We start from the raw sequence: 27,461 nt of genomic DNA on the forward strand, positions 1-27,461 counted from the left end.
TTTTATTCTTTATAAAGGTATTCCCTAAAAAGGATTTAAACAATGATGCTGGCCAGCTTCCCTGCTCCCTACACAGTTTTTTGGCAGTTGGACGGAGCAACTGCCATTCACTAAGTGCTTTTGAAAATAAATAAATCCGAGAATCTCCTATGAAGAGATGGACTAGTCCAAAACCTGTCACTTCTTTCAGATTTCTACTACTAAGTGACAGCAACATGGAAGAAAAGTAATTTATGGCTCATTTTACTCTGGAAAAAATTTACAGTGCTTCTTATTTGTATATGTTTGCACATATTTCAAATGTTAAAATTTTTCGCCATAGTGTCTAACTTTTCACACTAACATTCCCAATAACATTTCTCCTGCCTTTCTCTCTACCTGCTTTCCAGAATTGCCTAACACACTCCTCTCTGTCACCTCACCTACTTTATCCTCAGAATTCAGTCCACAGTAATGTCCCTGTCTCCTGTAGCTAGCTCCTCAAACTAACCATCATAGCATTGCGCCTGCTATCTTTGATTCTTTATGATGGAATTTATTAAAACTTTTATTCTGTAATTGGTGTCTATATTACTGTTACTATGATTATCCAACACTTTCTTATCATTCTGTGTATGCATAAACTTTCTAGTTTATTTGTTAAGGTATGAGGTTGACACTGATTTTGCACTTCGCACATGTTATCATCATCTGAACCTGCCTCCTATGTAAGGGAGGAACGGCAGCCAGTGCAGAGATGTTGGTTCTATTGGCCGAATAGTAAATTTACACCTACATACATCCCAATAAAAAAATACATAAAATACCCCTTTATTACACCTTACCTTACCTCCCCTCTCACAGTTACCAAAATAAAACACTTTTATAAAAAATTAAATTCTCATTTAAAAATAAAATATATAAATAGTTACCTTAGGGACTCAACTTTTTTTTTTTTTTTTATATGTATGTCATGAGGGTATATTGCTGTTATTTTTGCAAAAAAAAAAAAAGGCTTGTAATTAGTGACAGAAGCAAAACTGAAAACAATCACCTTTATTTCCAAATAAAATATTGTCACCATACATTGTGATCGGGACATCATTTAAATGGTGTAACAACCAAAACAAATGGGCAAATAAAATATGGGGGTTTTAATTACAGTCGCGTGTATTATTTTAAAACTATATTGGCTGAAAACTGAGAAATAATTATTTTTTTCCACTTTTTTGTTATTATTCCCATTGAAATACATTTAGGATAAAATAATTCTTAGGAAAGCGTACCACCCAAAGAAAGCCTAATTGGTAACAAAAAAAAAAACAAGATAGAGATCATTTTGTTGTGATAAGTAGTGATAAAGTTATTAGCGAATGAAAGGAAGGTGCGCTAAATTGTGAAAATTGCTCTTATCCATAAGGGTGAAAACACCTTAGTGGTGTACTAGTTAACCCCACTTTTGTCAACACCCACATTTTGACCATCTGTCTACCTTATCAACCCACCTGACTGAAAAAATATTCTGGGGAGAACCCTGAAAGTGAGATATTCTACCCTGAAAGTGTGATGGCTTCGTTTGAGGCAAGAAGTGTAGTCAATTACTTAACCTACATAACCTATAGCAAGCAACTATTCTAAGTTTACTGCCGTCCATGTAGTGCAGAGATTTCTAAATACCCTGGTTATGTTTGAATACATTTTGAAAATTTTTGTTAGTTTTTCCTTACATTTTTCTTTAAAAAAATATTCTGCAGTAAAACATATATTATTGCAGGTACCATGTACTATTAGGAAATACCTCGATCACTCTTTGTGCATTTGTAGCCTTTCGCATTTAACTTGACTCTTCTCAGGATTGTTCTTCGCACAAAGAGGAGACACATCATAATAGCTTGATTATTTAGGTGGGTGTATTTATGTTTGATATTATGGCAGGGGGTGTGGCTATTCCCCTGTAACCAGTAAACTCATGTCTCTTTAATACATCTTCGGTAGTTTGGTAGGCAAATAACAGCCTATATTTTTGCTTTAACATTGCTTAGCATATTACTGTACTTACTTGTTTTCTTTTATGTAATTAAAGGAATACTATCGATGTATGCATTTATTTTTAAATGCTGTATGTTGTAGCACACATTAGGGCAAGTACTAAGAGCAATTTGATTCCTCACACAGCTGTTCCTCTCAGCTGTAAAATCCTCCGTCAGTTTTGGCGTCAGTGTTGGATACAAAATGTATCTAATACTGAGCTCCCAGAGGGCTAGACCATGTCTCTGCACAGGGGAGTTGCTATCAACTCCTCAGTTTATAGTTTAATTATCACCTTGCTGAAAGAATCTTGTTGATATGGTGGTAAGGGGTTAAAGATTCTAGCAATTTGTGTTAATTATCTTTGCTTCTCTTTACTGATAAAGATACTAATAATGCTAATTGTAGACAGTGGTCTGCCCCTCTCAGCAGCTTGTAAAGTGGATGCAGCCTGGAGTGAATCGCCTCAAGCAGGCAGCCAGTCTGAGTGTAAACACAGACTCCTGGTATAGCTAGTTATATTCCAGCAATATTCCAGCTCATTTAGTTACCTGTTACCACCTCAGTTCAGCCTATTTCTCCTCATGTCTGCTGCATGCTGTGAGTGACACAGTGAAATATATTTGTGTGTGACAGAGTAACCAAGCAGCTCAGGGTGACCCAAACTACTATGAGCTGTGTGAGAAATGAATTTTTAAGCAGGGATAGCGAGAGAGAGACCTGGGTGAATAAATAAAGTGCCCCTAGCACTAGTGGTAATGTGTACACTAATATAGAGTATTAAAAAAAAAGTCGCTTCAATCGATAGTATTCCTTTAAGTGAAATCCTCATAATATCCATAATAGTCATCAATAACGTAACTAACAGGCGTTTGACATAATCTTTCAGTTCCAGTTATATTGATGAATGATGGCTGCCTTTTGTATAGGGTAGACATTATGCAGACACATGTATTGCCAGGTGCTTAATCTCAAGAGATTGATCCCACCTGGGTGGCCCAGTTGCAGTGCATGCCCATATCCAGAACGGAGCACTAATACTAAGGAAACTAGGATATTTAGATTTAAAAAGGCATATTTGCTTACCATACTTACCATACATTATTTTTTCTGACATCTTCATGATGCTGATGGCAGTGGTCCTCTGTGCTCACTTCCTCCTTCACATTATGTTACAGCCCTCCCCTGCCAACTTGGTGGTCTTGGTTGTTCCCCAGTGTAACATGTAGTATAGTGTCATTAAATATAAGAAAGGTATGCCAGGGATGGAGGGGGCACAGAGCAGTGCGGTAAGATATTAGTTGATGAGTAGAGATGGTTTTACTACCTTGCACCACTTAATTTTGATCACATTTCAGCAGAAATCTCTCCTAAAGTCGATTGAATGCACCACCAGTAGTTTTAAACCGATTGTTTCTGTATAATACAATGGGCCTGATGCAATTGTCAGACTCGCCAGCGTTAAACGCTGGTGAGTCCGATAATCAGGCGACTATAAAGTCGCCTGATCCAATTGCATTTAGCCCTAGGCAGGGTGCTAAAAGAACTCGCTTGGGCGATATTATTGCCCAGCAAGTTCCTTACACCCTATCCTATTACACTTTGCATGCTTCCCGGCAGACATGAGCGTTAGCTTAGACCTGCAAAAAGCAAGACTAAACATGCTAACGCACGTCATCGCCGATGCAGCGGCGGAAGATGGCGGCGAATGTTCGGCGGGTTGTGCGCATGTGTGGGGAGCGAGGCCGTGGTGCTGATGGACAGCAGCATATGGTAAACCTCGCTCCCCATCGCCCGGTAATAGGGAGCATCGCTCAGGCTTTCGCCTGAGTAATGCTCCCTAACGATCGGCCATCACACGAGTGAAACTGGCAATAGGATTTGCCGGTAATCCTCGTGCGATGGCAAGGTGATAAGTAGCTCGCATCTGCAAGCTACTTATCACCTGGAATAGCATCAGGCCCAATGCGTCAATTAATCCAACTTCATGAGTTTTATGCAACGTCACATAGAATTGCATCCCAATGTTTTATGCATAGTGTGCAAGGAGCCTTTCCCTAATATTCTTTTCCTAAGTCTAAACCTAACTTTCCTTAGCTGTGTTTATCTCAAACCTATATTATCTTTCTACCCATCTTCCACAGTGCTTAGCGCCCAATCTCCTACCTCTTTAGTAAAATCTTCTCAACAGAACACTTCAGCACAGTCTCTCGAATAGTGATGAGCTTGAATTTTGTGTAGTAGTAATTTAACAGTGGAAATGTCATTTACAATGCAAAATTGTAATGCGTAATTTCACAATGTTTTATCATTTTGCAAAAATATGATGGATTTTTGAGAAAATGAGATGAGCACTTTCTTTAAAATGTGTTTTCTCATGTCCATATATACTGTATCAATGCATTTGACGAAAATATGTTTTCTCATACTCTTAGACTTCAATGCATTTGGTGAAATGTTTGAAAAAATGAAGGCAAAACAAAAATGACCATGTTCGCTCATTACTACTCATTAGACAAGAAGCACGCTTCCTGCAGACGTACTTTCGCAAGTTAGGGGAAAATACTTAGTGGATGCTGCCAACTAAATTTTGTGTCGCTTGCAAAAATGTGTACTAAATCAAAATTGCCCACAAAATCATAGTTGAAAAAAATTACTAAATTCACTAAAGTGAAATAACCATAACATTAGTTAAAATGGAGGTGTTTTCAAATGCTGGTACTCAATACTTCTGTGCCACATTCACCTGCTCCCATGTTGAGGGTCCATTAAAACTATTGAGCAATGATGTAACTGTTTGTGTGTGGCCATTTCAGGACACAGGCTACAGCAGAGCACTGTGTGGTCTCTGCTGACTGTACTTGGAAACGTCCATCTAAGCCATTGCACTGCTGCTTAGTAGGGTTAAGTGCAACCTGAAAACTGCTACTGAGAGATTCACCCAGTTCCTGTAAAGGCTGCAGTAAGTACAGTCTGGAGCAGAAGATGCTCCAGCATTGTTAAATTAAACCTGAAGGCTATATAAGTGTGCATAAACAAGAATAAATGGCATGAGAACACTAGGGCCTCGTTTCATAAAAGCCTGTGCGATAAAAACAATCTGGAGGTTAAAATACCGCACTTGGAATTTTAGACTTTTGTGTGATAATTCATAAAAATGTTCATAGGTGAGGTAGAAGTTCTGTAATTTACTGGCTTCAATTGACAAAAACCGGTTTGGTAACAGCAGAAGAGTGAGTAGCTGTCTATATGTGGTTACAAGCTGTTCTGTGCAGTGAGGGCATTACAATAGTAAGAGGTATCCTGACATCCCTTTAGAATGTACAAGTTTCTTTTACTGCTTCTGCTCGCTCTGAATCTGTCTATTAGTCTTTCTTAACATTTTTATTTATTGACACAGTTTAGAAGAACTTCCAGGAGATATTGCACATGCCATGCTTACATTATTTTCCCACTAGCTCCTCTGCTTTCCCAAACAGGAACCTTAAAGGGACACTTAAGTCAAACAAAAAAAATGAGTTTTACTCACCTAGGGCTTCCAATAGCACCCTGCAGCTGTCCGGTGCCCTCGCCGTCTCCCTCCGATCCTCCTGGCCCCGCCAGCAGCCACTTCCTGTTTCGGTGACAGTAGCTGACAGGCTGGGGATGCGAGTGATTCTTCGCGTTCCCAGACACATTAGCACCCTCTATGCTGCTATATGATATATGCTATAGCAGCATAGATGGCGCTATTGTGGCCAGGAACGCGAAGAATCACTCGCGTCCACAGCCTGTCAGCTCCTGTCACCGAAACAGGAAGTGGCTGCCGGCGGGGCCAGGAGGATCGGAGGGAGACGGCGAGGGCACCGGACAGCTGCAGGGTGCTATTGGAAGCCCTAGGTGAGTAAAACTCTTTTTTTTTTTTTTACTTAAGTGTCCCTTTAAGGGTTAAACTGCCAAAGGGCCACAGGGGAAACCTCTTTTGTTCAATTCTCTCTGCTCGCTGCCTGAGGGGTAGAAAAGCTTGTTCCACCCCAGAAGCCTTCGCAACCTATCAATGTCAGATCAGCGGGACTTGCAGGAGACTGGCTGTTTCTTTCGGCTCTGCTCCTGTCAGTCATTGTTCTCTCTGCTTCTGTGAGTCACGGCAGGCTTCCCACAGTCTTGCACGGTCTCCACACTATTTACACCACACCAGAGGTGCCGGTAAATTTTTTGGCCTTTACCGCATGTTGTAGTCTTTATGAATTGACATTTACTGACATGTGTTGAGGTATTTACCGGTAATTTACCTCACTGCTCGGTAATTACGGTTTTTCAGGTGGTAACAGCCTTTAGGGCTCTTTCACACCAGAGCCCTTTTTCAGCGTTTTAACGCAAAGTCTATACTTTGCGTTAACCAAGGTAAAAGGAAAGTCCATAGACTTTAATTTTACCTTTCACACCCGACGCTGCGTTTCGATGTGTTGCGGTATGACGCACCGGGAGCATTTTATCGTCGGGAATCTGCGTTTTCCCATTGAGTTAATTAATTACGTCGCACCACAGATTCCCGACGACACGCCGCAGCCTATTCAACGCGTGCAGGAACAAGCTCCTGCACGTGTTGTCTAATGTAAAAGAGGCCTTATGAATTGACATTTTCCCAAGTGCTCAGTAAAGTTAGCTGTTTTCTGCATGCGGTAATGCTTTATGAATCGAGGCCTAGATGTCCTAATCAGGTAGAGGAGATGAAAGGCTATTATCAGTTACAAAACTTGTCATGGTAGGAAGATGAGAACTGCCATGTTTTGTTTTTATTCTTTTTAGAAGTTGCTAATTCCCATTGCACTTGGCTCATGTTATGGTGGCACTAGTTAATGAATTAGTGACCTGGAATAAGGTATTTTTAGACTTTGCTAGATGCATACTGAGCAGTGAGATCACAGGGTAAACTTGCACCGTGAAACAAGCAGTTTGTAAAACAAAAAAAACAAAAAAAAAAAAATCCACCAATAATATTTACATATACTATATATGAGGATCAAATTCTTTCTGTGTCATTTAAATTTTATCTGTCAGGTTAACCTCTTTTCTCACTGCACCACTTGTCACATGACTGTAGAATGCTGGTAACTTTTATGTAGCATAACATGACACCCCCTTCTCCATCAAATCATCTTACCCATAGGTGAGGAGTGTGATTCTACTACAACGAAGGCATTTAAAACCTTGTAAAAACATATCACCTATGCTTAAAGAGGAGCTGTTAGGTATAAGGTCTCAGAGAAAATAAACACATATATCAGTAGCTAAAGATTGGCTGTACTTACATTACATATGCATTTCACTGTCCACGTTTGTACTTCACAGAATTTTTATATAGTATATGCAGAGATTGATGCTCCTGACAGCTCATGGCAGGTTCCATGTTTTTCTGTCAAATGTGTCGTCATGTCCTGCCTGCTTCCTGATCACAGAAAAGCTTGTACTGAATAACACAGTGTGCAGTGAATATTAATGAGCCATGTGGCTAGGAACAATAGCTGACTCCTGCAGTGTCCTCGGCCCAGAGATTTATCAGTGCTACGCGCTGGACTGATTACAAGCTGCTGTAACGTCTCATTAGCAGCCGAGGGAAGGGCCCCAGAATGCTTTGCAGTATAGTATGCGGCTTGCGTCCTCTTAGGTCTAACAGCTTTTCTGATAAGCACACATCAAAGGTAACTGAGATTTTTATCTTCACTAATGGCTTTTTGGCTTCCTTATAAACTGTTTAACACAGGAGAATAGAGGTTTAAATTAGCTTCTGCAGCCTGACAGTTACTCTTTAAAGAGAGCCATAGTCGGGAAAAAATAAACAAGTAAATACTTAAGGAGTGAAGCAACTGGATGCTCCATAGGCTTCCCACACTGTCCTCCTGTCCTCTGTTGCTGTCCTGGACCCTCCAGATGCTCGGGGCCGCACTCCTCTTCGGGTATGAGCTCAGCCATGACTGCGCAGTAGCATGAGCAGCTCCGACTTACTGCGCAGGCGCCGCCATACTTATGCAAGCATAGTACGGCTGTGCTTGTGCTTGAAGAGGAGCACGACCCCAATCAGATTACCAACAAGCCTAGTCTTTGGAGGGTCCGCGCTCTGCGGTGGGCGAACGGAGGACGCCGCGGGGAGCTTTGGCTCAGGTACACTTTAAATAAAGGAGGTGGCCACCTGGAGAAATAATTAGAAGATAGTGTATCTAAAATAAAATGTTTCCTAAACTGATTGATTGAAAATGGCTGTTTCTTTCCAGCGACCCCCGTATATATAAAACAATAACGTAGCTAAAATGTAAATCACTTGGACAGGATGCTGCCTCATAGGACTATCCTCTCAGCTTCAGGGATCACATCTGTGAAAAGAACTCGGTGTGTGGCATAACATGCAGGCAAATTCTAGAGAGCACTTGGGAATCCAGGCTTTTTCTGGATATGGAATATGGGAACTTTTATTTAATAAAAAAAAGGCCACAGCTTACAAAGTGCAGCAGCATGTAACAAGTACCGGAAATAATAATTCAGCTTTTATTTGCCATTCTGATTTTTGTAAGCCAGTCTGTCCTAGGCTTGATTTAATACCATTATCACATCCTTTGCAGCATCTGAGTGTCACCTGGGCTGTTGCATAAGAGCCTATATGTCACCCAGCAAGAGTGCCAACATAGCATCAGGACACTGTCTATTCCAAAATATCCCCTGTAACTTACCTGTAAAGCCTAAATTCAAGTACTGTACAGTTTTTTATGTGCAATATAACATTATTTTAAACTATTAGGTGAGAGTAATATGTAATCTGCCATATTTATTTCCTTTTTAAACAATACCAGTTCTGCTGATATTTTTGGCTGCAGTAGTGTCTGAATCACACATCTGAAACATGCGTGCAGCTAATCCAGTCAGACTTGAGTCAGAGCACCTGATCTGCATGCTTGTTCAGGGTATACAGTTAAGGAGACTCTAATAAAAAAAAGTGCCCCCGGGGGTACTTACCTTGGGAGAGGGAAGCCTCTGGATCCTATCAAGGCTTCCCCCGTCCTCTTCCGTCCCACGGTGGTCTTGCTGGGCCCCTCCAAATCCACAGTCGACAATTTGTCAGACTGTGGCGCAGGCGCAGTAGTGCCTGCAATATTTACCTTCCCCGTTGCAGGCACAGTAGCGGCTCTGGATCAGGCGGAAATAGCTGAACCCAGTCGAGTCCGCTCTACTGTGCAGGCGCACGGAAGAGGACGGGGGAAGCCTCGATAGGATCCAGAGGCTTCCGCCTCCCAAGGTAAGTACCCCCCAGGGGCACTTTTTTTCTGTTAAGGGTTTCTTTAAAAGTATTACAGCCAGGATCAGGAGGCCAACCAGGCAGCTTGCATTGTTTAAAGGGAAATAAATATGCAAGCCTCCATATCCCCCACCTCAGGCATTAATGATTCATAAAAGGTAAAAAAGGAAACCACTTGTTCTCTTAGCTCATAGATCCATAATGACTGACAGCTGCCCACTTGCACCAAGTCAGCGGAAAGACTGGGACCCACTAGAAAGCGCGAATCGCAGTCGCTGAGCACTTTTGGTACTGATTTTTTTCAGTGTTTTTTGGATCGATTTCCAGAGTTTTTAAAAGCAATTTTAAATAAATGCAAGTGTTTAGTACAGTGATTTGCGATTTTCAGAGGTTTGGTAGTAAAAGCACTGGAAAATCACTTTGTACGGCGATTAAAAAACAATTTTACAGCTGTCCTATACTTTGTATTGCGTGTAAACACTCCAAAAATGCTGGAGGCATCTTCTGAAATCCCATTCGCTACTGTGGGATCACCTCCATTGACTTTCTTTAACCTAGTGCTTTTGGAATCACTGGCAATTCCACAGCACTGCTGAAACCGCTCAATGTTACATCTTTCAGCTGAAGTCCTTTCTCACTGTTAAGGCCCATACTATGCGATTTTTATCGGAATTTTTATGACGGCCGGTGATTTTTTTTGAACGATGAGCAATTGTTTCCGCAATCTCAGTATGTGGGTATAGGCCCATGATTACACGACCAACGTTTGGTGATGTGCGGTAATAACGACTGTCGCGACGGATCAGATGTTATAGATCCCTGAAGACTCCCCCACAATGTATTGCAATCGATTGACTTCCCGCCCGCGTCTGTATCCCCCCCCCGAGAACACTAATATATATATATTACTAGCTGGTGGCCCGGCGTTGCCCGGCTATGTATCTGGCCGTGTTGGCTCCGCCCACTTTTCCTAACCCTAACACACAATTACTTAATGACCAAGTGTTTGAGCTTTGTGGTCTTTGGCATCAATAATTTGCATTGAAATAAAATAAATCTGATTGCCTGTGAACCGTTTTCTGAATTTGAACCCCTATCACCCAATGGCCAACTGTACCAGGTACAGGTGATTAATATTGCAAGAGGCTTGTGCCATTAAAGCGGACCCAAACCAAACATTTTTTTAATTCAAAATATTTAGTAGCACCACACTGACACATACAAAGATAAATAAACACTCCTTTAAGCCTATGAGCATTTCAGTGCATGCTTTTCACCCTTTTCTTTTCATAACTAGGGTTATACAGGTGGCAGCCATTACTTCTGAGCTTAGTAGGAGGTTTTAGATCATGGGTGTGTTTGTCATCAGCTACCCTCCCTCACAGGGGCTTCGTCTATGTGAAATCTCACACAAGCTGAGATCATGTCCCCTGTGACATCATCAGTAGCAGCCTGTGTTTTGTTTTTTTCCAAACAGAAAGAAAGAGACGGTGTAATGTCAGATATTGCAGTCCGGAAGCAGCCTTCCTTACTGAGTATCGCGCATTATTTACCTGAAATATCTCCGCTTCCACACCACGTACACTCCCAAAATTTTCAGGGGAGGGAGGGGACCCCCAGATGTAGCTCTGTGTCGAATTGCAGGCCCTTAGCCCCGTTAGTTCCCGAGATAGGTTTGCTGCAATCAGCCTCGGGAACCAGCGGGGCTCGGGGGCTGAAATTCGGCACAGAGCTAGATCTGGGATTCCCCTCCCTCCCCTGAAAATTTCGGGGGTGTACGTGGTGCGGAAGCGGAGATATTTAGGACGTTTTACGTGGCTGCACAATTTAATGGGACGCAGGCTCCTACTGCGCATGCGGGGCTGCACAACGTGCGGGGCTGCAATAGCTGACATTACACCGGCACTCCACTGGCTGCAATTTCAAATTGCTGTATTCAGGAACAAGACATTACATGTTACGGATAAAGTCCTTCCTCAGATGTCAAACAGCGATTGAATGCAATTGCACAAATATATACTCTCATCCCAGGTGCTCCACCCGAGTAATTGCAAACCCCACCCCTACATCAATTAACCCTAAAAAGTCTATGTCCTACACAGTAATTCAATTTGCAAAGTCCATCATAATCTCACGGTCATATGGCACTCCTGATAGGCTACCAAATAAAACAATATCATATAACTGACCGTGATTCTGTCTGGGACTTCCTGCGCGGACTGCCACATAACCACCTGTAGAAAAACATGCAGTTAAAAACCAGTGCAGATAAATTTCATCATAAAAAGCATTTGAGAGGTAACCTCTCGTTCATTCCTCTCTTGCGAATTGTCGAGAGACAAAGTCAATTTTCTGGATGTGACGATTAAGCGCGGCGAAGGTCGGTTTGTCACGAGTTGTTTCGCAAGCCCACCGATCGCAATAATTTATTGCGATCGGGTAGTTACCATCCGGCCATGTAACCAAAGCCATCCCAAGGGGACAGTTCCTCAGGGCCAGACGTATTTGTACTGAGGATCAGGCCTGTGAAAAAACAAGTAAACAGCTGAAAACTAAGTTTTTGCAGAAAGGGTATAGTGCCTGCAAAATAGAGAGGATTAAAGAGGAAGTGGGAACCGTAGACAGGTCCACTTTATTAACTAGAAAAGAGCGTACTGCAAAAATTAAAGGCATACCTCTGGTAACAAACTTAGGAAAAAATACCCAAATGATCAAATAAGTGGTGCGGAAGTTTTGGCCCTTGCTGAGTGCTGACAGAGAACTGGGACCGCTGTTTCAAAACGAACCCATCTTCTCTGTCAGAAGAGGCAGAACGATCCAGGATAGGGTGAGACATGTAGATACATCCCCTAAAATAAAGGAGATCAACACTGGAAAAGCAGGGACTGTGCCATGCCTCAATTGAAATGTATTTAGTGGAATAATCAAAGGTGACACTCTATGTCACCCACATACAGGTCAAAAGATCATAATCAAGGAGAGGCATTACTGTTCCACAGCAGGGGTAGTATATGGGCTTAAATGCCCTTGTGGTTCAATGTACGTGGGCGAGACCACGAGACCGGTCCGGACACGAATACAGGAACATAAGAGGGCGATTTCAAAACATGCAGCGGGCGAAAATAATTATGAGCGAGGCATTTTAAAGATGCAGGTCACAATTCTGTTCAATTGAGGTGGTGTGTACTGGAAGCAGAATGCAAGAGGAAAGTCGGCACATGCAAATGCGTAGCAGTAAAAAAGCTTTATTCTTGCGGCTTCATGCGGTTAGCATAACAACACAATATTGGTAAAATTTGTCCTACCCGTTACTTCAAGTGGCTGTGGGGTGAGGTGGGAGCAGTGGGGGCCGCCTTACGACCGTTTCGCTCTCTTGAGCGTCTTCAGAGGCAATGCGCATTGCCTCTGAAGACGCTCAAGAGAGCGAAACGGTCGTAAGGCGGCCCCCACTGTTTTCAAGCCTGAGCACGCAATTTGTAGCATGACCCGTTACTAATCCTCCAAGAGGCAACTTACTCCAGTCTCTATGCATGTTGATTGACAGTTGCAGTGCCGGTTCTGTGTATCTACTTAAGTGTGTACTGGAAGCAGTCAGTCTACCTAAATTTGAAAAATATTTTGAAAAATTGCTTAAAGAGAATCTGTATTGTTAAAATCGCACAAAAGTAAACATACCAGTGCGTTAGGGGACATCTCTTATTACCCTCTGTCACAATTTCGCCGCTCCTCGCCGCATTAAAAGTGGTTAAAAACAGTTTTAAAAAGTTTGTTTATAAACAAACAAAATGGCCACCAAAACTGGAAGTAGGTTGATGTACAGTATGTCCACACATAGAAAATACATCCATACACAAGCAGGCTGTATACACCCTTCCTTTTGAATCTCAAGAGATCATTTGTACGTTTCTTTCCCCCTACATCTCTCATGCACTGAAGTTTCGGGCTGCTCTTTTCTTCCTGCAAACAGCTTTGCCCTTGTCTGAATTTCCTCAGTATGTGAAAGCCCAGCCAGCTCAGAGGACGATTTATCCAGCTTGTAAAAGAGAAGAGAGAAGCTGCCCTAATCTAAATAATACACAGGCAGTGTGCATAGAGGGGCCTGGAAGGGGGAGTTCATAGCAGAACCACAACACTGAAGAACTTGGCAGCCTTCCAGACACAGGCCGACAAGTCTGACAGGGTAAAGATACATTGATTTATTACAGAGACTGTGATAGCAGAAAGTGCTGCAGTAATCCAGAACACATTAGAATAGCTTTTGGAACTTGTAGGATGATAAAAAACAGGATGCAATTTTTGTTACGGAGTCTCTTTAAGCAAAAAGAGGCAACGTGGATATACTTGTTAGATGTTGTATCTCCTAGAGGAATGAACGAGAGGTTACCTCTCAAATGCTTTTTATGATGAAATTTATCTGTACTGGTTTTTAACTGCATGTTTTTCTACAGGTGGTTATGTGGCAGTCCGCGCAGGAAGTGCCAGACAGAATCACGGTCAGTTATATGATATTGTTTTATTTGGTAGCCTATCAGGAGTGCCATATGACCGTGAGATTATGATGGACTTTGCAAATTGAATCACTGTGGAGGACATGGACTTTTTAGGGTTAATTGATGTAGGGGTGGGGTTTGCAATTACTCGGGTGGAGCACCTGGGATGAGAGTATATATTTGTGCAATTGCATTCAATCGCTGTTTGACATCTGATGAAGGACTTTATCCGTAACATGTAATGTCTTGTTCCTGAATACAGCAATTTGAAATTGCAGCCAGTGGAGTGCCGTTTCTTTCTTTCTGTTTGGAGATTACCCTAAACCATGTGAGCAGTCCGATTTGAGACCTGGCACCGGCAAATAGTCAGGTTGAGTACACCTGAACTAGCTGCATCCGTGGCAACCACAAAAAGGACTGTCAGTGTGTTTTGTTTTTTATCTCCTCCACCAGTTTGCCGGAAATTCCCGGCAATATGAAAGGAAGGGAGGGTTTCCTCCAATAAATGTAAAATATTTTATATTTGTCATCATGCAGCTGAAAAAAGGCTACTATTTATTATTATAATTTAGAAAATAGATTTTATTTCTGAAATCTTGTATTTTTAATTTGGATCCACTTTAACAGTGCAAGAATGGCAGCAATTAAATATTCCCCTTAAAAATCAATAGGTGAATTTTGATTGGCTTTTGTAGGCTCCACCCACTTTTCTGAATATTAATCCAAGTCACCCAGTATTCTACTGTGCAAAGTTTGAGAACCCTACCATTAACAGTGTAAGAATGGCTGCTGTTTACATTTTCCCAGTGAAATTTGTATTTTGTCTCTGCCCACTGAGGACCCGGTTGTTGGCCGGTTATGTATCTGGCTGGTGTTGGCTGCGCCCACTTTCCTAACCCTAACACACAATCAATTACTCAATTACCAAGTTTGTGAGTTTTGAGGTGTTTGGCATCAATAATTTGCATTGGAATGAAACAAATCTGATTGGCTGTTTGTGGCTCCACCTCCTTTCTCAATTTGAACCCTAGTCACTCAGGGATCAACTACTAGGTTTGAGGCTTGTGCCATTAACAATGCAAGAATGTGAGCAATGTAAATATTCCCCTTGAAAATCAATAGGTGTATTTTGATTGGCTTTTATAGGCTCCACCCAATTTTCTGAATATTAATCCTAGTCACCCAACGACCAACTGTGCAAAGTTTGAGAACCCTACCATTAACAGTGTGAGAATGGCTGCAGTTTACATTTTCCCAGTTAAATTTGTATTTGTTTCCACCCACTTTTTGGTAATGGGAATAAAAAGTATCCTATACTTTATTCCAGGTAATGTACTATGTGTGTGCCAAATTTCATTCAAATCTGTTCAGCCATTTTTGTGTGATCGAGTAACAAACATCCAAACATCCGAACTTTCCCATTTATAATATTAGTAGGATTATGATTTTATTTCCCATTCAGTCGTATCCGACTCTTGGCGATTCTATGGGTTAGTTCTCTCCATGCTGTCCGATTTTGTACCATTTCTGCCAGTTTCCTCAAGCTCAATCCTGTGTCAGCTTTGATGGTGTCAAGCCAACGCATTCTCTGGGGGCCTTGTTGCCTTTTGCCACTGATCAGTCCCACCATTAGGTCTTTCTCTAAGGAATTTTATCGCATCACGTGGCCGAAATATGTGCGCCTGAGTCTGGTGATCTTGCCTTCCAGTGACATGTCTGGTCTTATACGTTCCAATACTTCTTTGTTCGTCATCCTTGCTGTCCATGGAATGCGAAGCAACCATCACCAGCACCACAACTTGAAGGAGTCGATCTCTCTTCTATCTGCTTTTCTTAGGGTCCAACTTTCACAGCCATACACGGTTATGGGGAAAACAATGGCATGAACCAGTCTACATTTGGTCGTAGTGCCAATGTCTTTGCTTTTCCATACTTGGTTCAAGCTTTCCATCGCATTTCTGACGAGGGTTATCCAACATTTTGTTTCATGACTACAATCACTATTTTGATCGATCTGAGAGCCGAGGAAGGTGAATTCCTGCACACACTCAATCTTTTCATTGTCAACTGCTATGTTGATATTGCCGTCATCTACTATTGTCATAATCTTGGTCTTTTTGATATTCAGGTGGAGGCTGAGCTTTGCACTATCATCTTTGATATATATATATATATATATATATATATATATATATATATATATATATATATACAGTGGCTTGCAAAAGTATTCGGCCCCCTTGAAATTTTCCCCATTTTGTCACATTACTGCCACAAACATGAAACAATTTTATTGGAATTCCACGTGAAAGACCAATACAAAGTGACGTACACGTGAGAAGTGGAACGAAAATCATACATGATTCCAAACATTTTTTACAAATCAATAACTGCAAAGTAGGGTGTGCATAATTATTCAGCCCCCTTTGGTCTGAGAGCAGTCAGTTGCCCATAGACATTGCCTGATGAGTGCTAATGACTAAATAGAAGGCACCTGTGTGTAATCTAATGTCAGTACAAATACAGCTGCTCTGTGACGGCCTCAGAGGTTGTCTAAGAGAATATTGTGAGCAACAACACCATGAAGTCCAAAGAACACACCAGACAGGTCAGGGATAAAGTTATTGAGAAATTTAAAGCAGGCTTAGGCTGCAAAAAGATTTCCAAGGCCTTGAACATCCCACGGAGCACTGTTCAAGCGATCATTCAGAAATGGAAGGAGTATGGCACAACTATAAACCTACCAAGACAAGGCCGTCCACCTAAACTCACAGGCTGAACAAGGAGAGCGCTGATCAGAAATGCATGCAAGTGGCCCATGGTGACTCTGGACGAGCTACAGAGATCTACAGCTCAGGTGGGGGAATCTGTTGATAGGACAACTATTAGTCGTGCACTGCACAAAGTTGGCCTTTAGTGAAGAGTGGCAAGATAAAAGCCATTGTTAACAGAAAAGTATAAGAAGTCCCGTTTGCAGTTTGCCACAAGCCACGTGGGGGACACAGCAAACATGTGGAAGAAGGTGCTCTGGTCAGATGAGACCAAAATGGACCTTTTTGGCCAAAATGCAAAGCACTATGTGTGGCGGAAAACTCACACTGCACATCACTCTGAACACACCATCCCCACTGTCAAATATGGGGGTGGCAGCATCATGCTCAGGGGGTGCTTCTCTTCAGCAGGGACAGGGAAGCTGGTCAGAGTTGATGTGAAGATGGATGGAGCCAAATACAGGGCAATCTTGGAAGAAAACTTCTTGGAGTCTGCAAAAGACTTGAGACTGGGGCGGAGGTTCACCTTCCAGCAAGACAACGACCCTAAGCATAAAGCCAGGGCAACAATGGAATGGTTTAAAACAAAACATATCCATGTGTTAGAATGGCCCAGTCAAAGTCCAGATCTAAATCCAATCGAGAATCTGTGGCAAGATCTGAAAACTGCTGTTCACAAACGCTATCCATCTAATCTGACTGAGCTGGAGCTGTTTTGCAAAGAAGAATGGGCAAGGGTTTTAGTCTCTAGATGTGCAAAGCTGGTAGAGACATACCCTAAAAGACTGGCAGCTGTAATTGCAGCAAAAGGTGGTTCTACAAAGTATTGACTCAGGGGGCTGAATAATTACGCACACTCCACTTTGCAGTTATTGATTTGTAAAAAATGTTTGGAATCATGTATGATTTTCGTTCCACTTCTCACTTGTACACCACTTTGTATTGGTCTTTCACTGGAAATTCCAATAAAATTGATTCATGTTTGTGGCAGTAATGTGACAAAATGTGGAAAACTTCAAGGGGGCCAAATACTTTTGCAAGCCACTGTATATACACCCCCATATAAACTCCATCACCAACAAGAGATCACCATGGCCAGTAAGAGGGGATGCTTTGGCACACGACCAATCAGACGAGGGTGCTGGAACCAGACCGGCCAATCACAGCCGCTCACTGCTCCTTTTGCTATCTGGTGATGATGGTCTCGCGAGTGAGACCATGGCACCATCATTGGGCTAATCAATGCACTCGATCAGTAGCAGTGACTTATCAGATGTCACTGCTATTGATTGAGTGCAGTATTTGGCCCAATGACCGTGTCATGGTCCCGCTGGCAAGGCTGTCGGCACCAGTTAACAAATGGAGCAGTGGGCAGCTGTGATTGGCTGGTCTGGTTGCAGAACCCCCGCTGTGGGCCAAAGCTTCCCCTCTGTCAAAGCTGTCATAGGGAAGGAGGGCAGGTAGCATCGGTCGAATGAGGATGGTGATTAGGGTATGCGTGTGTGCCAGAAAAGGGGGCAGGAAAGCAGAGAGGAGACAGGCGCCAGGTGGGCCAAATTGTTTATTCAAATGCTGCCACCTAGATTTTGCTTTCTAAATTGTGATTCAGGTGGCTTCATGGTAGGTCCACCCCTGCACCTTCTGTGATGATGTATGAAATTCAAATATGAATGTAGTCAAGGGTGCGCTGGACATAAGTTAATACACAATTGCTGTTCTAATTACAGACTTTTTATTGTGAATAATATCACCAAGTGCCATAAATCTCAGCCATATACACTCTCATGCATTCATCCTTTCATACAAAGAGCAAGTTGGTTCTCTTTTAGAAATAAAAACCTCAACAATTGTGAGTTTCAAAAATGCCACAACTGTCGCATAAATGACAGAATGTTAAAATATAAAAATTACAACGTAGTGTATTCTCTTAAAAATGAGCTAGTATGCCTGAATTTTCTATATATTCCTAGGGATACCGCACAATTCCCGTACAAAATGTAGGTCCTGAAACGGAAAATGTATGTCCCAAGTGATATAGACTCTAACTGTATAATAGCAGTCACTGGCCGTTATGCATAAGATGCCTTGATAATTCTCACCGCTCCTGCGATAGTTCCTCCGACATATCCCAGAGTTTCCCAGATGGGATAGTCCTAGTATTCTCCAGGGATCTTCTTCAGTGATGCGGGGAGCCGCTTCAATCACTCGGCGGGTAACACCGCTGAAGCGGTAAACTGCTAGCAGCAAGAGGGACGCCGGATCGGCTCTGACCTGCAACTTCCGGTTCACCGGATCACCAACTTCAGGGGAGAGACGTCACTTCCTAGTGCGTCTCAGCCCAAGCTGTGGCCACTTCCTTGCGTTCCAGTCCTCTGTGGTTCCGTAGTTCCTCCGTATACCCAGTTGTAACAATGTTAATGGAGGGAACGTGGGCCAGTCTGTAATATAGCGGGGCGCCCCTATATCGATACAGTTTCACAGCTATACGATTAACATGTTTCAACGGCTCGGCTGTCTTCCTCAGAATCTATGAGTTGGTGTAGAAGTCGCCATCTTATATATAGGGATGGTCTAAACTCGTCCTCTCCTCCCTTCAATCCGTTAAAGTGGTAGCTGCTTGTATAATTCCATAATGTATTACTCACATAATGCTGCAGTCATTCAACTTTTAGAGTTCTTCTTTTATCAGAACTTCCTATCTAGCTCCATAAGATTCACCCATACACATATATAAATACAAGTTAAAAATAGAGAAACCAGCAGCTCAATGGAGAACCAGATTGCTCTCATAAAATATTAATAAAATAAGGATCATAAATCCTAACTTCCGTGTGTATATATATATATATGTATACTACATCATAAAACCGAAAAGTTCCATTTCATCATTTAACCCTTTGGGCATTAAAGTATCTAAATTAAAAATCCACCTACTCTCCTGCCTGGACATTTTGGCTAGATAATCCCCTCCCCTTATGTCCCTCAGTACCACCTCCAACCCAAAATAGACTACATCCCATGTACGACATTCATGAACATCCCTAAAGTGTTTGGACAGAGGATGCCCCTCCCAACCCTTCCCGATGTTATTTAGGTGTTCTCCTAACCTACTTGCCAGTGTTCTCTTGGTGCGTCCGATGTATTTCTTACCACATGGGCATATTAAACAGTAGATTACACCCTTAGTGTCACATGTGATCAGATCTTTAATCTTATATGTTTCGTCCCCCTCTCTTACTTGTGTAATCTTTTTATAGGCTTTAGTTTTCTTACAATTAATACACCTCCCACATTTCACGAAACCGCCCTCACCCGTCAACCTGGGGCCACTTACATAGTCCCCAGCTGCCATTGCCAACTTGAGGCCTATATTTTCAGACCTTCTATATGTAATTGAGGGGCGAGTAGGCAAGATCTCGTCCAAAAATTTGTCCTGTCTGAGGGTCGTCCAATGTTTGGAGATAATGTTATGTATCACTCCACTACGTGGGCCATATCTCAAATTAAGTCTTAGCGAGAAGTCTTTCTGGACCCCACCATATTTCTTAATAAGTAAATCCCTTCTGTCCATAACGTCCACCTCTTTTCTGGCTTCCTCAATAATATCTTCTGTATACCCCTTCTCACTGAATTTCTTTGAAAGTGTTTCCACCTCCCTCTGATATTCACCATCTTCTGTGCAGTTCCTTTTGAGGCGAATAAATTGTCCCTTAGGGATGGTGTTCAGCCATGGGGGGAAATGGCAGCTTGTGGTTAGAATATAACTATTTACGTCCGTAGGCTTAGTATACGTACGGGTTTTAATTTTATTATTCTCCACATATATGTTAATATCCAAGAAATTAATTTCCCTATTACTGATCTCGGATGTAAATTTTAGATTTACAGTATTACAATTTAGATCTTTCACAAATTTTCTAAGAGAATCTTCGGAGCCTCTCCAGACGAGCAGGACGTCGTCAATAAACCTTTTCCATAGGACCAGGTCCGCGCCGGGCCCCTCACGCCCGTATACATGGGTATCTTCCCAATGGGCCATGAAGAGGTTAGCATACCCTGGCGCGAACCTGGTCCCCATCGCCGTCCCACTCGTCTGGAGGTAGAAGTCATCCCCATACCTGAAATGGTTATGTGTTAATATGAACTGTATCCCACTCAAAATAAAGAGTTTCTGTTCCTCCCTCATGGTGGAGTCCAGACTCAAGAATTGACTCACCGCCCTTAAGCCATCATCATGTTGAATTATGGTATATAGCGAAGCTACATCGAGGGTGGCTAAAAGCCAACCATCTTCCCATACCAACCCTTCCAAAATGTTTAGGGCGTGCCTGGTATCCTCCAGGAAGGCCGGAGTAGATCTTACGTATCTCTGGAGGAAGCTGTCAACATACCTAGAAAGATTGGATGTGACCGACCCCACCCCAGAGATAATCGGCCTGCCTGGAGGATCAGCCTGGTTCTTATGTAGCTTCGGGAGATGGTAAAATATTGCAGTCCTAGGGTGGGATATGCTCACAAAATCGAACTCCTTTTTATTTAGGATTCCTTCCTTATATGCATCCTTTAATAGCTGGTCTAATTCTTTGCCAAAATAATTCCCGGGGTCACCCTTCAAACGTCTATATGTATTGGTGTCACTCAGCAGACGGAGAGCTTCTATATTATAGTCCCTCTCCCTTTGGACAACTATCCCACCCCCTTTATCTGCTGGACGTATGGTGATGTTTTTATTTTGTTGAAGATCATTGATAGCTTTAAATTCCTCCCGAGACAAATTGTTCAGGGATATGGGCAGTGGCTTAATCTTTCTAAGGTCTCTCACAACATTGTGTTCAAAGACATGCATCTCCTTGCTGGTCTCATGTGTGAGGTTGAACCTAGAGGGATTTTTTAGGTTGGTATGTATGAAGACTGAATCGATCTGTTTTGGGGCTAGCACATTTTTATGGAAATATTTTTTTAGACATAATTTCCTCATATATTGTTTAATGTCAATATAGGTTTCAAATTTATTTAATTTGGAGGTAGGGGCGAATTTTAATCCCTTCTCCAACACCCTTTTCTCGATCTCACTCAGTTCTACCCCACTTAAATTGTAGATACCCCTCTCTTTGTCAGTTTTCACACTGATATCTACAATTGTGCGGTATCCCTAGGAATATATAGAAAATTCAGGCATACTAGCTCATTTTTAAGAGAATACACAACGTTGTAATTTTTATATTTTAACATTCTGTCATTTATGCGACAGTTGTGGCATTTTTGAAACTCACAATTGTTGAGGTTTTTATTTCTAAAAGAGAACCAGCTTGCTCTCTGTATGAAAGGATGAATGCATGAGAGTGTATATGGCTGAGATTTATGGCACTTGGTGATATTATTCACAATAAAAAGTCTGTAATTAGAACAGCAATTGTGTATTAACTTATGTCCAGCGCACCCCTGACTACATTCATATTTGCTTTTCTCTAGGTGGGGATATGGGAGTATCCCACCCTAGGTGGTTGCAGCAGGAGGCAGTTTACACTGTACAGGGTTACTGGCATTGCTATTAACCCAACAGTCCTCTTTGGGCAGCGCCCTCCAGTGTGTCTTTTTAATGATGTGTGAAATTGTAATAATGTCAGGAAAGGTTACATCTGTTTTTTCCTTGTGTATTATTGCACTTCACAGCAGCACGTTTTGAACTTGGATAATATCATTTTTTGGCTATTTAGAAAAAAAAAAAAGATTAAGCTTTCGGCTAATAAGCCTTCTATAGACTCTTTCCTTACATGATGTTAGAATACACAGCTTTCAGTATATCCATTTGAAAATCAGGTACATAGATTTTTTTTTTTCCGAATACAGGTAGTCCCAGACTTACAAGCGCCCAACCTACAAAAATACCTCCAAGACCTTCAACCCCCTCCGATGTGTAGGCCCAAAAAATTCCAAAAATTCAAATCAAATTTTTTTTAAAACTTGGTAAAATGACAATTTGCTGCGGTATTCTGTACTATGTGGCAAGTTCTGAGAAAATTAGCACATTACAGTCATCACTACGACAGAAGAAGGCACAGTGGGGGACAGAAGGAGGCACAAAGAGGGACAGAAGAAGCCACAAAGGGGGGCAGAAGGAGACACAAAGGGGATAGAAGGAGACACAAAGGGGATAGAAGGAGACACAAAGTGGATAGAAGGAGGCACAAAGGGGGATAGGGCAGAGGTGGTACAGAGGGAAAGAGTGGAGGCAGAGGGACACAGTGGAAACAGAGGTGGCACAGAGGAGAACACTGAGGGAACAGGAGTAAAGGGGGGGGGGAGCAGAGGGGGACACTGAAGGCACAGAGTGACAGAGGTGACTCATAGTGACTCAGAGGTGACTCTGGGGGCTCAGAGGAGATACAGGTGACATAGATGGCATGGATTCAGGTTAAGAACGAACCTACAATCCCTATCTATCATTGTTTATCCGGGGACTACCTGTATAAATAAGTGTCATTGAGATGCATTAATTACAACAGGGCAGGCTCTTGCAAGGATTTTTGGTAATCCCTCAGGCCCCTTTCACACTAGAGCATTTTCATTGAGTTGCGTTACCCGTTATTACTGCATTGTAACGCTAAAGCAATGAAAGTCTATGGGACATTTCATACCTGATGCAGTGCGATGTGCCGGAAGTATTGTATCTGATGCAGCGCTTTATGGGTCATATAAGTCAATGACTCTGCAGAAATTTTAAACAAGAAAAGATGCCTTGTACTCTGTATTACTGTTGTGAACTTGGTATTGATATCCTGTCAGTGGAGTAGATGTGTCTGCAGGTCCCACACATTTTCTGCCGGCAGGACGATGTTTCAGTCTGTTGTGGCCTATTCAAAAAACTATTGACAATCATCTGTTTTAAAATTGGTTGGCTGTCGATATGCCAGGAGGGGAGGCTCAAAGAATGTTTCTCTCAGTCTGTCATCCTTGTGTAAAATGGTTTGAAGTTCTTTGGCAATTTTTCTTAGGGCTCAATCATACTAATGTGCGCTGCTATCCGTCATGACACACCACACATGGGGCCATATGCAATTCAATTTCTTGTCACTTCAGTTTTCTCCTAGGTGATATTTTCACAACTTGTCATAATATGCCTTTTAAGCCACCAGCAAGCAAAAAATACTCAAAATAAATTTAATGGTCCTTTTTCCCAAAATTTTGGGTACTTTTTCAATTGTAAAATGCTGAAAATGCCCTTTAACCACTTAAGGACCACAGTCTTTTCGCCCCTTAAGGACCAGAGCCTTTTTCTCCATTCAGACCACTGCAGCTTTCACGGTTTATTGCTCGCTCATACAACCTACCACCTAAATGGATTTTGGCTCCTTTTCTTGTCACTAATAAAGCTTTCTTTTGGTGCTATTTGATTGCTCCTGCGATTTTTACTTTTTATTATATTCATCAAAAAAGACATGAATTTTGGCAAAAAAATGATTTTTTTAACTTTCTGTGCTGACATTTTTCAAATAAAGTAAAATTTCTGTATACATGCAGCACGAAAAATGTGGACAAACATGTTTTTGATAAAAAAAAACCCATTCAGTGTATATTTATTGGATTGGGTAAAAGTTATAGCGTTTACAAACTATGGTGCCAAAAGTGAATTTTCCCATTTTCCAGCATCTCTGACTTTTCCGCCCACCTGTCATGTTTCATGAGGAGCTAAAATTCCAGGATAGTATAAATACCCCCCAAATTACCCCATTTTGGAAAGAAGACATCCCAAAGTATTCACTGAAAGGCATGGTGAGTTCATAGAAGATTGTATTTTTTGTCACAAGTTAGCGGAAAATGACACTTTGAGACAAAAAAAAATAAAAAATAAAAAATTCAATTTCTGCTAACTTGTGACAAAAAAAAAATGAAATCTGCCACGGACTCACCATAGCCCTCTCTGAATACCTTGAAGTGTCTACTTTCCAAAATGGGGTCATTTGTGGGGTGTATTTACTGTCCTGGCATTTTGGGGGGTGCTAAATTGTAAGCACCCCTGTAAAGCCTAAAGGTGCTCATTGGACGTTGGGCCCCTTAGTGCACCTAGGCTGCAAAAAGGGGTCACACATGTGGTATTGCCGTACTCAGGAGAAGTAGTATAATGTGTTTTGGGGTGTATTTTTACACATACCCATGCTGGGTGGGAGAAATATCTCTGTAAATGACAATCTTTTGATTTTTTTTACACACAATTGTCCATTTACAGAGATCTTTCTCCCACTCAGCATGGGTATGTGTACAAATACAACCCAAAACACATTATACTACTTCTCCTGAGTACGGCAATACCACATGTGTGGCACTTTTTTGCACCCTAACTGCGCTAAGGGGCCCAAAGTCCAATGAGTACCTTTAGGATTTCACGGGTCATTTTGAGAAATTTCATTTCAAGACTACTCCTCACGGTTTAGGGCCCCTAAAATGCCAGGGCAGTATAGGAACCCCACAAGTGACCCCATTTTAGAAAGAAGACACCCCAAGGTATTCCGTTAGTAGTACGGTGAGTTCATAGAAGATTTTATTTTTTGTCACAAGTTAGCGGAAATTGCTTTTTATTAGTTTTTTTCACAAAGTGTCATTTTCCGCTAACTTGTGCCAAAAAATAAAATCTTCTATGAACTCACCGTACTACTAACGGAATACCTTGGGGTGTCTTCTTTCTAAAATGAGGTCATTTGTGGGGTTCCTATACTGTCCTGGCATTTTAGGGGCCCTAAACCGTGAGGAGTAGTCTTGAAATAAAATTTCTCAAAATGACCTGTGAAATCCTAAAGGTACTCATTGGACTTTGGGCCTCTTAGCGCAGTTAGGGTGCAAAAAAGTGCCACACATGTGGTATCGCCATACTCAGGAGAAGTAGTATAATGAGTTTTGGGGTGTATTTTTACACATACCCATGCTGGGTGGGAGAAATATCTCTGTAAATGGACAATTGTGTGTAAAAAAAGCAAAAGATTGTCATTTACAGAGATATTTCTCCCACCCAGCATGGGTATGTGTAAAAATACACCCCAAAACACATTATACTACTTCTCCTGAGTACGGCGATACCACATGTGTGGCACTTTTTTGCACCCTAACTGCGCTAAGGGGCCCAACGTCCAATGAGTACCTTTAGGATTTCACAGGTCATTTTGAGAAATTTTATGATGTGGATGAACAAATCATTGCCAGAGTTCTTTTTTGATACAAAGTGTTTGCCAAAGCATATGAAACCCCAACACCACTCCTCGGCCCATATGGCTCGGCAAACGTATCTTTTTGACTGCGGAGGAGAAATCTCGTCCTGCAGCGCTACATGCACCGACTTGTGTGTAAGCTGACAGACGCGCAATGTTCTGTCAGGATGCACCATCAGTGCTGCAGCTGATTGGTCGGTCTGGATAGAAAAAAGAGAGAAGAAAAAAGACAAAACAATACAAAACAATACAAAAAGGAGGGGAAGGCGTCTGCCAGGACATAGGAGCTGCCACCCCAAAAATCCAAACCCACCAGCTCGTATGCCCTGGCAAACCTGATTTATCCATTCACACCGATCGATGTGAATGAACAAATCATTGCCAGAGTTCTTTTTTGATACAAAGTGTTTGCCAAAGCATATGAAACCCCAACACCACTCCTCGGCCCATATGCCTTGGCAAACGTATCTTTTTGACTGCGGAGGAGAAACCTCGTCCTGCAGCGCTGCATGCACCGACTTGTGTGTAAGCTGACAGACGCGCAATGTTCTGTCAGGATGCACCATCAGTGCTGCAGCTGGTTAGTCGTTCGCTCGGTCCACCTGGAAGGTTATTGGATGGAAAAAGAGAAAAAAAAATACAAAAAAACCCAAAAAACAAGCAAGCAGCAAAGCAATTACTTCATTAACATTAATAAACTTTGAACTTTTTTAATAAAAAAACTTAACATTGCAAACCAAACATTAACTTCTTTGCTTACCTGTTTTTTTGTTTTTTTTTTACTTACCTCCCGAGGACAAACCTCTCCTCCCCCATGGAACAATGTGCGAAGTGCAAATCGCACAGAGTTGTGGCGAAGTACATTACGCAATTTGTCCCAAGTGAAAGGAGAGGTTTCTGGCAGCCCTGTGTATTAGGGTCTCTGGAAACCCGATGTTTGGTTTCACACTGCATATTGACATATCCGGTGGGTCGAGCCCGCCGCACCGTATCGTCCAAAACAGACCTTCAGGCAATACCACAAGAGTAGCATTCGGCCTAGTAATGAACTGCGTCGCCATAGACCAACATGACTTCCGGGCCGATCGATATTGCCACAGAAGCCACGCAGTAACGTAGGCATGCACTAGCGTTAAGTCAAGCACTTCCGGCGTAGGGGGGGGGACCGCAAAGTGTGACTTTTGCTAGGCATTTTGCCCTAACGCCTCGCAGCAGTGTGAAATAGCACTGAGAGACCCTTGTGTGCCTACCGCTGTGTGTGGAGTTCCCTACTCTCTAATAGTGTACCTGCTCGTGGTACCTCTCAAAACACTCCCCTAGGCATAGGCCAGGCTGGTCAGGACAGGTGGGACAATAAACAGTGGTGTCACGCCTTATTCCAGCCCTGCTGCAGACACGACAGCGTTTTCTTCGGATTCGTTGACCTGGGGTACTCGGAATTGGATAGGCGTAATGCCTTCCATGCAGCCGGCTAGTTGCATCTTGGGGTTGGGCCATGGCACCTCCTGGATACAGAAGTTCCATCACGATCTGTTTATTAAATTGAATAAACGATCCAGTTCTCCCAGCCTTACTGTAGAGAACAAAGCTGTTGTAAATTGCCAATTGAATGAGGTAAAAAGACACTTTTTTATACCAGCGTCTTGTTTTTCGGGCAACTAAATAGGGCGCTAACCTCTGGTCATTGAAATCCACCCCTCCCATGTTAGTATTATACTCATGGACG

General features: G+C 42.2%; 1 protein-coding gene across 8 annotated transcripts in view; it reads left to right on the forward strand.

The window, feature by feature from the left end:
* CXXC4 (CXXC finger protein 4) overlaps positions 1 to 27,461 on the forward strand; it is a 260,319-nt gene that overhangs the window by 64,148 nt on the left and 168,710 nt on the right. For 2 of the 8 annotated variants that reach the window (XM_068231479.1, XM_068231484.1), the window contains exon 6: positions 13,723 to 13,767. The exons of the other annotated variants lie outside the window; for them this stretch is intronic. In XM_068231479.1, the coding sequence (XP_068087580.1) occupies positions 13,723 to 13,767 (45 nt within the window). The remainder of the gene's footprint in view (positions 1 to 13,722; positions 13,768 to 27,461) is intronic. 8 annotated transcript variants of the gene reach the window in all.

The sequence above is a fragment of the Hyperolius riggenbachi genome, chromosome 1 (genome assembly GCF_040937935.1).
Source record: "Hyperolius riggenbachi isolate aHypRig1 chromosome 1, aHypRig1.pri, whole genome shotgun sequence".
NCBI classification, from domain to species: Eukaryota; Metazoa; Chordata; class Amphibia; order Anura; family Hyperoliidae; genus Hyperolius; species Hyperolius riggenbachi.